Source organism: Panthera pardus, unplaced genomic scaffold, assembly GCF_024362965.1.
Source record: "Panthera pardus isolate Hobbes unplaced genomic scaffold, ASM2436296v1 HiC_scaffold_8, whole genome shotgun sequence".
NCBI classification, from domain to species: Eukaryota; Metazoa; Chordata; class Mammalia; order Carnivora; family Felidae; genus Panthera; species Panthera pardus.
In genome coordinates this window covers 91,355,749-91,369,965 of record NW_026527013.1, presented here as the reverse complement: position 1 = coordinate 91,369,965, position 14,217 = coordinate 91,355,749, and the positions used below count along the sequence as shown (strand labels likewise).

At 33.0% G+C, this 14,217-nt stretch overlaps 1 protein-coding gene across 5 annotated transcripts in view; it reads right to left on the bottom strand.

Annotated features, from left to right (window-relative positions):
- Positions 1-14,217, bottom strand: part of RUNDC3B (RUN domain containing 3B) — a 153,858-nt gene that overhangs the window by 45,224 nt on the left and 94,417 nt on the right. For all 5 annotated transcript variants that reach the window (XM_019443206.2, XM_019443209.2, XM_019443207.2 and 2 more), the window contains 2 exons: positions 8,426-8,594; positions 7,400-7,557 (listed from right to left, as the gene is read on the bottom strand). In XM_019443206.2, coding sequence (XP_019298751.1) covers positions 7,400-7,557; positions 8,426-8,594 — 327 coding nt within the window. The remainder of the gene's footprint in view (positions 1-7,399; positions 7,558-8,425; positions 8,595-14,217) is intronic.

The window sequence follows — 14,217 nt, the reverse complement described above, 5'->3', positions numbered from 1 at the left end:
TTTTGTACCCATGTTTCCATATGTACTCTTCCCTTTATCTAGAAAAACCTTCCTTTCCTTCCTTTACCTGGTCACTTTAACTCCTGAAAAGCCCCATTCAAACATCAATATCTTAGTGATGCTTTCTCTGGACCACTATTCCTGTGCTACTTCTGTAAAGTGCACATACTTTTATTACTGTACATATATATACACATTCCTATACACTCCTCACATCATTTAGATATCATTTAGTCAATTCTGATATCCTCATAATTATCGTATTCACATTTAAATTTCCAGTACCTAGCATAGTTCCTAGAACAACGTAGGTACTCAGTAAGTGCTTATGTATCAGAAAATATTATTTCAAAGGTTTGTCATTCTAAAATGGAAATCTGATCTGATGTGATACTGGCAACTCCACACAACTCCTTAACATGGAATATAAACTCATTTCTCACCTGGCCACATTTACATACACACTTGCCTTCTATGTTTGAGTAAGAAGCTAGCATACAGTTTCCTATATTTGCTGGATGCTTTAATCTCTTTTTGCTTTTGTTGTTTTCTCTGTCTGGGAGGTCTGTTTCTTCCCACCGTCATCTATCAAACGTCAAAGCCACTTTAAGGAATTAGTGTAAGCACTCCACCTTCAATCCTTCCCAGTTCGTTCTCCTTTGTTTCCCACTGTATACCATACACACCTCTATCATAGCACTTGTGACATTTTACGGCTCTTATTGTTTCTAGGTCTGTGGCCTCTGTACGAGCTATGAGGACAGGAACTAGAACAAATTTATTTCTGTATTCTTAGCACCAAGCCACGCATCTAGGATAGAAGAGGGGCTCAATAAATGTCAGCAGGATAAACAAATATTGAGCTATAAAAACAAGTAAATTTGATCATTATCAAAATAAGCTATGGTTCACTGTTTTTAATCCAAAGGACAACAGAGTCTTTCAAAAAAGGCATCTTGAAAAAGAATTTAATCTTCCGGGGAATAGCAAATACAGAATATATTCTACTTTAAAACTATTAGAAATTAATTACCAATCTTTCTTGCTTAAAATAACAAAATATCTAGGTAGCTTTAATGTTTAGGGAAGCAATTAAATTGCTGTTGAGAGCATAATAAATACCACTGTGCTTTGCTAAACACCACAACAAACTTCTAGTCTAGTGGTTCTCTACCTTGACGATATATTGAAGTAACTAAGGAAGCATTTTAAAAATTCTGATACCCTAATCTCATCTCAGATCGATGAGATGAGATTCTACAATGGTGGGGTCCAGGCAGTGGTATTTGTTAATGTTCCCTAAGTGAATATATTTTTTTTCTCCGGTGAAATAATAACAACTCCACACATAACTATCTGGCTGTTCCTTCTTGGTCTTTGTCGGGGGAGGTACCTTCTTCCTAAAGTGTTGGTGTTTCCAATGATTCCTTCCACTTCTATTCTCAAATCCTTAAGATTCCTTGTAAATAGAGATTATCCTGGCTTTAAAAATGAGATCCCACATTCTTTTGAGCCCTGGATGTAACATTTATGACTTTAAACAAAAGAGACAAAAAGAGAAGATTTTCAGTTTGGTCTTTTTCCTTCCTTTCAGAGATTAGGCTCAAGTCTGCTGTTACTTACAAGTTCTTATAAAAGATCTAGAATTCTATACGCTATTTTGATAGCAGTAATTAGTCATTCAAAGCTATTATTTTGTTCACATGATCCTTTAGCTTGTGTCTCCAAAATTGAGGGTTATCTTCTCTCCGTTACTCTGCTTCTTTCTCATTTACCTCAGAGGCTATGCTGATGCTCATGATGAGGGTTACTTTGGCAGCTGGACATATAAGGCATATGACCCTTGGCACGTAGGATTTAATATCTGCGATTCCAAGTACTTCTGAGAAACCCCAAAGATGAGTGATATGAAACAATTAAAACATTTTTTTATGTTTGTTTTCTGAGTGACAGAGAGAGCTTAGTTAGCAGGAGAGGAGCAGAAAGAAAGGGGGACAAAGGATTTGAAGCGGGCTCAGTGCTGACAGCAGCCAGCTCGACGTGGGGCTCAAACCATGAAATCATGACCTGAGCCAAAGTTGGACACTCAACTGACTGAGCCACCCAAGTGCTCCTGATATTGAAGCAACTTTTAATTTTAATAAGGGAATACATTTGAAGCCCATGGCTATGAGTTAAGTTCTGAGAGTGAGTCTAACAAAAATCTTAATGGTACTGCAGTAAACCTTTGTTTTATTTTCCACTTATCACTTATTGCCAGATACGCTATAATTCTTAGGATACTCTCCACTGCCATTTGTGACATGGCACATGGAGAAAATCTTAGGCTGTAATCATGAAAATGAAAGATTTAATATATCATGGCTTCAGGAATGCAGAATTTTATGCTAATGGTTAGAACGGCTGTGCAGAGAGCCCTAAAGATCAAAGAAAGTGAAGGCCACAAAACATGAATATAAAGAGGATTCCACTAGACAAAGATGGGACAACATGATCATCAAAACTAAAATAATTACAAGCTATAGAAGCACACTGAATATGGGCGTTTCTGCTATAACACAGAAACAAAATAAAACAAAGTGTTCTGAAATATCACACTGGAAATAACCAGCCTTATGGGTAAAACAGAGGTAGGAGCTAACAACTCAAAACCTATTCAACTTTCTAACTATAACACACTTAAAAAAACAGTGACATTTCTAACAAAATTCCAAACCAGATTTAAAATATTGTTAAATTCCCATTAAGTAATGAAATATAATGATCATTTTACAACAATTTTAACAACAAAGTAAAAGCCATTTGATAGAAAAGGGTGGAAATGCATAGAATGCACAAACCTGGGTAAGGACAAAAAGAGCATCTTCAAGATAAAGTTCAACTGAACCAAAGGAATGCATGATGAAAGAGTACTACAGTGAGAGAGTGCCATCTATTGGTGCATTGCAGTATGTGCCCATATTGGTATTTTTGCATTCCATTCATGTTTCTTGTTGAGAAACAGTAACCTCAGGAAAAATCAACTATGACTCAAGGTGATTTCTTTGCTATACGGACATCACATCCTAGTTTGTGAATCCTGTATGAGTTAATTCACATTACAGAAGTGATTATATATAACAGGTTCATCATATTCTCAAAATAAGAGAGAAAGCAAAACGAAGAACAAAATCTTCATTTCACTGGTAACTAAGTAGGGCATCAACATTTTCTTCTGAAAGTCAACAATATCCTGTAAGAATTAATATATCCTCTAAGAACTAATAATGTACACTGTTCTGAGGCTGCCTACTCCTGTGGCTTGCAATGAGTGTTTTACAAAGAGTTATTTGTACAAGAGATCATCAATCTGAAGATCTAAACCTGTGGTTGAGGACAAAGCTTTCTTCCCATGTAGGATACTCTTCAATTAACAATGTGACCAATGATGTCAATCTGTCCACTTGATTAGCTTATGAGGTCCTTGTACAGAGAAATTGTCTTATTCTTCTCTGTATTACTCTCAAGTACAGAAGTATACACTTAAATAAGTGCTTACTGAAAAAAAATAAATACAAAAATGAAAAGTTTTCCACAAATCAGCATAAATAATATGACAGTAAGTTTTTTATAAGGCCAAAACCAATATATTTCATAATCTTATGAGAAACTTTCCATATATGATTCAAAATATAACTGATACATTAAGACTGTATTTATTTAATGAAGTTTAATATATAAGTAAAATGGAGTTAAAAGTCATTTAAATAAATGTGTACCACAGATTTCAATAAAACTATGAGAATAAAAACCTAGAATGATGCTGTATTCTCAATGAAATGATAGGATTATTTCCAATCATTATTTGGAGATTTAAAATTATTTAATACTTTTAAACTCTACCACCATATATGTAATCACTCAAATATATCTTTGTCAAAGCCTAATAATCCAAAATAATCCAATTAGTAATACATCAGAGATCAATGAAGAAAAGATTTGCAGTTAAAATTGATACCAGTAAAATCTTCAGGGGCCATGAATGTCTTCCTCACAATATACACAAACCTATATTATGATTATAAATATTAATCCAAATGCCATTTAAAAACTAGATCTGAAAAGCAAATTTTTTGAAACTTGGGGATAACACAATCTAAGTCCAAACTCATTGTTTGATGTGTAGCATCTGGGCATGATAAAGTAAAATATTTTAAATTTACCATTTATCCAGGTGTATTTATTAAAGGAGATTTTAAAGTTTCTAGAGACCAAAATAGAGGAATAATCATTGAATGTTTTGTTTGTTCTAACTATATTATATACAACAGCATTTAATACTCATAGCAATCCACAAGGTAAATATCAATTCCAGTTTATAGATAAGGAGACAGAGGATACAGGACATTAAGACTGAGCTCGTTAACAGGCAAATATAAAGCCAGTGTCTACATATGCAGGAAAGCTTTAGAATGCTCCTCTACTACGTCACTCTTACGTTCTATTGCCAAAACTGTTCACATTTTTTGAGACAAATTAAACCATATTTTAACAGTTATTCAAAACACACCAAACACATATTTCTCAACGCATTGAGAAATATATAAAAAGAATAAGGTAAGTGACAAAGGATTTAAATCAACCAGGAAAAGATAATTAACATAACGTGAAAGCAAATATTACATTCTACATAATCCATTTAAACCCCTCTCCTGACCTTTTCCTTTACACATCACAAATTTTAATCTTCTCAGGGCCACTATTATCTTCTCAGGATTAACAAAGAGAATTTAAACGCCCAGCTTTCACTGCAGGCCCTCCTAACTGTTGACAAAAATCTCAGCAAGAAAAGAAGGGAAAAAAGTCCACTCTCTCTACAACCACAAAAATGCCCAGAGTATTCAGTACCTGAGAGATGATTCAGTTGATGTGGTGAATTGTGAAGAATCGCAAAGGAATGTATCTTACTCTTCTATTCAGTATCCTTGTAAATGGTTTTTGCACAAAGGAATCTTTTAAGACAGCAATTTACACCTGGCTAAGATTGTAGTAGCCATGTTATGTGAAAGTAAATCTTTAACCCTAAAGTCAAGAAAACAGCCTAATTCTGACTGTTGGCCTTCATTATTTATTTGTTGCTCTGATAATATTTAGTTTAAATCTCCTTAAAGGCGTTAAAAACAATTTTAAGTATCAATGACACTCTTTTATCATACATAAAACTGTATTTTAGATTCTTTTTTAAAACTAAAAAGTTTGAGTCTTTTCCTTTTTTGGTTGTTGTTTACTGTTTTGTTTTTTTAAATATAATACACTGTCATACAGTGTATGACGTACAGCTAACATACAGTATATACAAAGCGCTCTTGGCTTTGGGAGTAGATTCCCATGATTCATCGCTTACATACAACACGCAGTGCTCATCCCAACAAGTGCCCTTCTCAATACCCGTCACCCATTATCCCCTCTCCCCCCGTACAACCCTCAGGTTGTTCTCTGTATTTAAGAGTCTCTTATGGTTTTCACTCTTATGTGGAATTTGAGAAATTTAACAAAAGACCATGGGGGGAGGGAAGGGGAAAAAAATAGTTTCAAACAGAGAGGGAGGCAAATCATAAGAATCTTTTCCTTTAAATTATCCAAAGTACAATAAATGATACATTTTAATTCTTCAAAGGAAAATATTTCTTTGATAAAATAAGAACTGATTTCACAATTATTTTTTAAGTTAACACCATTAAGACAGACTACCAGCATCACCTGCAAATGAAAAATTAAATTATCTTTTTGCTCTTTTAATGGTAGAGAAATAACTAGAAATCCATATTGTTTGGCTCTTGATATTTTTCTCCCCACTTATAGAAGTGAGGACTTATGGAAGGTATTAATCTGCCCCTCAATGAGTAATACTCCAAACGACAAACTCTCTTTAAAATATTAGGAAAAAAATAAATAATATGTGAACATAATTCTTTTCATCAAGATACAAATTCCTAGAAAGCATTAAAGTTTTATGTTTATTAATAAAAAATTTTTACTTAAAAATCATCTGTCACTTTGACTAGCTCTCAAAGGATCTCTGTGCAAAATATGTAACATCCTTTAATTAAAAGGAACCATAATTACTATACAGAGAGAAAAACATCTTAACCAAATGATTAGAACTAATATCACTAAAAAAAGGCCAACAGACTCCATGGACCTCTGGATATGATATCCACAGCACTGACAGACATACTCTGTATGTAATATTGCATCCACAAATTGATGAGCTCATTCTGATCATGAGAAAAAGCAAACAAACTCAAAATGTGGGACATTCTATAAAATTACTAGCTTGTATTCTTCAGAAATAACAATCTCATGCAAGACAAAGACTGAGAAATTCTTTTAGGTTAAAAGTGACTAAAGAAGCAAACAACCAAATGAAAAACATGATTCTGGACTGGATCCTGTACCAGAAAAAGGAAAGCTGCAATAAGAGCCATTATTTGGATTACTAATGAAATTGAAATGAGTTATGGGTAAGATGAAAGTACTGTACTGAATTAAATTTAAGTTGATAGATGAACTATGCTTATATATGAGAATATTTCTGTTCCTAGGAAAGATACAACTGAAGTATTATGGGGAAAAGTTAGGAGGTATGCAAGAGGGACAGAATTATGAGCAAATGTGGCAAAGTGTTGAAAATTGGTAAATCTAAGAAATGCCCTATGGGAATTCTTTGTGCTCTCCTTGCAACTTCTCTGAAATTTTGAAATTATTTCAAAACAAAAACTTTTAAATCATCTTTTAAGATTAAATATTAATGTGACAAGATTTTCACCATAAACAAATAATTAATAAAATCAAGTTTGACAAAATGGTATGATCAGTACAATTGCTTTGAATAGTGATAATTTAAGGAGGTGGTACCAGAAGGTAGATCAATACACAGCTTTCTTCATCAAAAAAAAAAAAAAAAAAAGTACTGCTATGGAAAAGGCTCTCCTAAACTGTGCTTAGTGATATTCTGGGACAGCCAGGTAACAAACACTGCACTGTCACTATACTCTGAGTGGTACTGGTCTTATATACCATCTTTTTTAACCAATCATCAGTCAACCAACAACTAACTAAATAAACACTTTTAAAAAATTATGTTTATGCATTTGAAAGAATATACACCAAGTTATAGCAGTTGACTCTGGGTAGCACAACTGAAGGTAATTTTTATTTTCTTTCTATATTTTGTAATCTATCTATAATGAGCACGGATTACTTTTAAAATAAGAAAAGTAAACTTTTAAAAGAGAGTAAGTGGAAAAGAACTTAATAGCAAGCAATCAGACTTCTTGGAATTTGAATCCTATGTCAAAACATGACATTTTCCTATGTTTATACACTGCCAATATTTTTCCAAAAGGATCTCACTTACAGCTGATCTTGAAGCTCCACAATTATATATTCTAATTGTTCCTTTTCCAGTTTATGGGCCAGATCAGAATCTTCAATCCTTTGAAGCAGTATTTTATTCTGGGAGACAGATTCAGACAGCTGGTTCTCTCTAAGTCGTAAGAGTTCTTCAAGATAACCCTGAAAATACAGTATCATTGAGATAAAGCAACTGCAAAAATCTAATATATATCTTGAAAGTAAATACTGAGTAGCTTAAATGCTATTCTTTCCATATTGTAATGAAACAATCTCAAAACATTATTGATGAAATAATAAAAAAAAATCCTTTTAATTAAATATGAAAATTTAACATATGTTCTCCATCATTTAAAGCCCTTCTCTGAAGTTCAATAAGATATATTTGCTGCAATAAGTAGAATGGAAGTTTGTACCTTTTGACCCTTTCATCCATTTTACCCATCTCCACCATGTTATACATTTCTGGTGAACTGTTACTTTTTTTCAAAGGCAATGTATTTCTTTAGTCTATTTAATAGTGCTTTTGCCTTAAGGTCTATGTCGAATGATATTAAATATAGAATTCTTTTGCTTAGTATTTGTTTTATCTTTATTCTACTAAATGTTAAAATCTCAAACATATAAATGAAACTGCACACAAAACAATAAATTACTTTCTTTTTTTTAAGTAGGCTTCACGTCGTGCATGGAGCTCAGTGTGGAACCCAATGTGGAGCCCAACGTGGGATTTGAACTCATGACCCTCAGATCAAGACCTGAGCTGAGATCAAGAATGGGACGCTCAACCAACTGAGCCACCCAGGAGCCCCTAAATGGCTTATTTTTATATTACAACATAAAATTAGAAGTTGAAAAAACAAAAGCCTCTTTTAAAACTATGCCTGATTTTTAATTAAGAGGACAATTCAAGAACAGAAAGGAAGTAGCAGCGGGTCAACACTTATATTCAACTAAAATCTTTTGGCAGTGACAGTCCAAACGCAATAATGAGAATCAAATTAAATGACTTTTGGCAACTGATAAATACCTTCTGTTCCAGGGTTAGCTGATACTTTTGTTTAACTCTCTTACACTTGTTGAACCAACTATTCTCATCCATGATGAAAGGAGGCCCGACATTCTCTGGAGTGCTGCTTTCACTACCACTGCTTCCCAAAGTCCTCAGTTCTTCCTCGTCACTGCTGATACTATCAGAACTGGGAAGGTTAAGATTTTTTAAATAAAGTTAATATATTCCACTCTGTTAAGAAATATTTCCATATTTTGTAAGCTACTGGTGAGCAAACTGCATTTAGCACTCCATATACAGTTATAAAAATGATATTATAAAAACTTTAGTTCCTGAAAAAAAAAAAAAAAGACAGCTAGCATAGGCTGCTGACTCCCTCTCACAGAGTTAAGCCTTGAGATGCTACGGAAATTCAGTTGAGGTTTATAGACCTAAGGAATTAACATAAAAACTGTGAGAACATTCTGAGAGAGAAAAGATTTCCAGAGAAGAGAACCAGAAACCCCAATGTGTTGGGAAGAACTTTCTAGCTATTTTTTCTCCACTGTCATAGGTAGTTCACTGCCTATCCAACATCCACTGCAGGGCAGACAAACAGCACTACCAGCCTAACATCGGGGGGAGTATAACAGGGCAGTATTCAAGGTGAGCTCAGCATTGGCAAAAATAATAAAAGGTTCAGAAAAACTAGGTATTCCTAGGCATCTTCCATTGGATGAAGTAGGAGAAACAGAGGTAGAGCAGAGAAAACATCATTTACAACCCACACCTAAAATTTCTAATGACATCTTTATGGTAGAGGAGGACAGAACAAGGTGGGAAAAAAAAGAAGAAACTAAATGAAGAAGTGTACTAAAATGGATGTCTGGCTTAGAAAGAAGAATGAGGAGAGGAAGAAAGAGGAACAGATAAAAGTACATTTTAAAATATAAGCAATGATGGTAACATAAGAGAAACAGCATAAAAATATTCTGCATAATCTTCAAAGTATTAAAACAACCTGTGATCTATCAAATTGAGGGGCAAACTAAGAAAATGCAGTAAATTCAAAACAAAAAATAAGATGGCAGAATAATTCCTCATACAAAATAAGTTATAAAAATCTTAAATGGGTTAAATTCAATAACAAAAGCCAAATGTTTAATTTTATTAAGACAAATAAGAACCAACAATAAGTTGTCCACAAGATACATATGAATACAGAACAACTAACCTTAAAGAGATGGAAAGCACACCCAGAAAATATGACTCAAAAGAAATCCAGGTCAGCAATCATAATTTCATGGGGTAACATAGATATAATGGTGGAAAACAGTATAAGTATCAAAGAAAGATATACATTCCATTCTCCGTGAGCCGTGTTTGCATGTTGGTCTTCTAAGTCTGGGGTCCAAGTACGTTGTCAATATGAGTCAGAGGCCTCCACATAAAGAAAGGTCCTAATTACCAAGAAGATGCTCTCAGTCAGTGATCTAGGAAACAAACTAATAAATAAACACACACCAGAGGAAATTTGCCTAACATAGCCAAGGCTTTTGGTGGACCAGAGAAAATAAAGCAGTGGCTGATAATAAAGCTCCAGTTTTGAAAAACAGACAAATAGAACTTGTAAAAAATTATATTTGACATTAAAAAATTAAATGGATGAGCAAACAAGCAGATAGAATTGAAGAGGGAATTAGTAGAAGCTATGAAGAAATTATAATCAAAGATTTTCAAAATGCTAAGAAAAAAATAACTGCTATTCCAGGATAGCATATCCAGCAAAATTATCTTCCCAGAAAGAGGGCAGTATAAGCACATATTCAGAAAACTAAAACCTGAGAGTTACACAAATAATTTTCCTAAAAGAACTTCTAATGATCATACTCCAAGAAAAAGACAATGATCTAAGAAGAAACAGTGATCAAAGAAATTTTTAAGTTTATGGGTAAACCTGAACAAATATTGAGAGCAATGAAACACTAACAATGATTCCTGCTTTGTGGAATCTTAAAAACATCAATGAGAGACCTAAGATTCTGGATGGTAGTAGCATATGTTAAAAACAAAACGAATGGAGTTAAAACAATACAAAGTCCTCATTTATATGGAGAGATAGTAAAGTATTAACTTTAGACTTTAACTTTTAAATATGCATATTAAAATTAATGAAGTAGCAATAAAAGAAGTATGTAACTTGTAAACTAGTAGAGAAATAAAATGGGGGGGGGAGAGGAAAAAGAATCAATACAAAAAGAGGGAGAAAGAAGAGAGAGAAGGTAGAAAAAGAAATTCAAAAAAACAGAATCAAAACAAAGAGTAAAACAGTAGATACCAATCTAAATATATTAGTAAATGTCCTAATCACCTCAGTTGAAAGACAAAGCCTTTAGACCAGATTTTAAAAATTCCAGTTAAGTGTATCTTGATGAGCACGGAGCAATATACGGAGCTTCTAAGTCGCTATGCTGTCCACCTGAAACTAATATAACACTGCATGTCAACTACAATGGAAATTTTTAAAAAATTTCTAGTTAAATAGTACTTTAAAAAGATACACTTAAAAATAAGGATATAGAAAGGCTAGAAGTGCTCCATTTCATACCTTCCTGCTGTACGCTTTTTCATATATTAACATACTGAAATCAGGATACAGCATACAACTGATGACATTTTACTTGCTGTCAAACCATTTTCTCACTTAGTAATATCTCTGAACTGGGATGCATTTACAATGGAAGGCATGTCAGTTAAGGTGAAATATGGTTTAAAAAAAAGATAAAAATACACTAAAAAGATACCTAAAAAAATTGGTGGGACTCTATTTATATCAGACAAAGTGGATTTTAAGGAATAAAAAATTACTACATATTTATGGCTACTACATAGTGATAAAAAAAAATTCATTATTTCAGGAAAACCTAAGAATTCAAAACTTAGATGCATCTTTTTTTTTTTTAGTTTTGGTAATTTTTTTTAAAAAAATTTAACTTTATTTAAATCCAAGTCAGTTAACATATAGTGTAATAATGATTTCAGGAGTAGAATTTAGTGACTCATCACTTACATATAACACCCAGTGCTCATCCTAACAGGTGCCCTCCTTAAAGCCCATCACCCATTTAGCCAATCCCCCTACCTAACACCCCGCCAGCAACCCTCAGTTTGTTCTCTGTATTTAAGAGTCTCTTATGGTTTGCCTCCCTTAGATGCATGTTTTAACTCAGCTTCAAAACTAGAAAGCAAAAATCTTAAGTACGACAAGAAAAAACTGACAAATCAAATACAACAGTGAAAGAATTCATCATCTCAATGAAAGAGATGAAGCAGAGAAAAATAAGAAAGGATACATATTCCTAGAACAACCATTAACAAGCATAATCTAATGAACATAGGCCCCAATCATTGGAATACTGACCAATTCTATACCATTTTTCAGCAGATTTCAAGAAACTATTATTATGTGAACCATACTCACTAATCTCAACTATAACAAAAGCCCTGAAAATGTTTGAAAATTAAAAATACTTCAAATATTCATTGGTCAAAAAAATTATAATGGAAATTTAATTTAAAACAACTAAAATATAAAATAATTTATCAAACATGAGGTACAACTAAAGTAGTAATTCAAGGGCCTTATGTACTTAAAAGAAGTAAATTTGAGTACTGAAAGAGAAAAGATAAAAACTGTCAACAAATTGGGTATAGAGGAAACATATCTCAACATAATAAAGGCCATATATGACCCAGCCCACAGCTAATATCATACTCAATGGTAATAAGATGAAAGCCTTTCCTCTAACATCAGGAAGAAGACAAGGATACCGACTGTCACCACTACTATTCAACAAAGTATTGGAAATCCTAGGCAGAGCAATTAGGTAAGAAAAAGAAATAAAAGACATTTGAATTGGAAAGGAAGAAGTAAAACTGTCACTATTTGCAGATGACATGATATATATATATGTAAACCTTCAAGATGCCACCAATAAGCTGTTAGAATAAATGAATTCAGTCAACATGGAGACTACAAAATCAATATACAAAATAAGCTGTGTTTCTACATACTCATGACAAAATATCAGAAAGAGAAAATAAGAAGATAATCCCATTTATGTTTACATCAAAAGAATAAAATACCTTGCAAAAAATGTAACAAAGTGTTGAAAGATCTCTACAATGAAAACCGTAAGACACTGATGAAAGAAACTGAAAAAGGCACAAATAAATTTCAAGACATTCTTTCTGTGCTCATGAAATGGAAAAATTCATATTGTTAAGATGACCATACTATCCAAAGCAACCTAAGATTCAATGTAATCCTTATCAAAATTCAATGGCATTTTTCATAGAAGTAGAACAATCATAAAATCTACGTAATCACACACAGTGAGTAGCCAAAGCAATCCGGAGCAAGAAGAACAGACCTGAAAGCATCACACTTACTAATTTCAAAATACATTACAAATCAACAGCAATCAAAATAGAATGATACTGGAATAAACGCAGATCAATGGAACAGAATAGAGTCCAAAAATAAACCCAAACATATTTAGTCAATTAATTTATGACAAAGGAGCCAAAAATATTCAATAGTTAAGAACAGTTTGGTCAATGAGTGGAGTTGAAAAAATTGATCAGCCACATGTGAAATAATAAAGTTGGACTCCCATTTACACATACCATACATAAAAATCAACTCAACAAAATAGATCAAAGACTTGAATGTAAAATCTGAAACTGTAAGACTCTAGAAGGAAACACAGAAAGTAAGCTCCTCGACACTAATCTTGACAATGATTTTCAGATTTGGGGCCAAAAACAAAGGCAAATAAAAGCAAAAGCAAAAGTAAACAAATGGGCCAACATCAAATTAAAAGGCTTCTGCACAGTAGAAAAAAAAAATCAACAAAATTAAAAAACAACCTACTGAATAGGAGATAATATTTGCAAATCCTAAATCTGATAAGGAGTTAATACCCAAAATATATAAAGAACTCAGAGAACTTCATAACAAAAAGATAAATAATCCAATTACAAATGGACTAAGGACATGAATAGACATTTCTCCAAAGAAGATATATGAAAGGATCACAGGTACATGAAAAGATGGTCAACATCATTAGTCATTAGGGAAATGAGTATCAAAACCACAGTGAGATACCATATCACACCTGTTAGAATGGCTATCATCAAAAAGATAAGAGATAACAAATGCTAGTGTGGATAGGGAGAAAAGGAAGCCCTTGTTCACTTTTGGTGAGATTGTAAATTTGATACAGTCACTATGGAAAACAGTATGGATGCTCCTCAAAAAATTAAAAATAGTACCATATGATCCAGAAATTCCACTTCTGGGAATACATCCAAAGAAAACAAAACACTATCTTGAAAAGATATCTGCACCCTACATTCATAGCAGCACTATGTATAATAGCTGAGATATGGAAACAATCTATCCATCAATAGATGAATGGATGGAAAAGACATGGTACAGGTATACAACAGAATATGAAATCTTGCCATTTGCAACACCATGGATGGACCTTGAAGGAAGGCATTATGCTAATAAGTGAAATAAATCTGAGAAAGACAAATGCTATATGATTTCATTAATATGTAGAAAACACATACACACACAAACACACAAACTTGTAGAAAAAGAGATTAGGTTTGTGGTTACCAGACACAGAGGGTAGAGGGAGGAAGAAATGAAGAAAGGGAAAGGGAATTGGAGGAAAGTGGTCAAAAGGTACAAACTTCCAGTTATAAAATAACTAAGTACTAAGGATGTAATATATAACATGATGACTAGAAATAACATT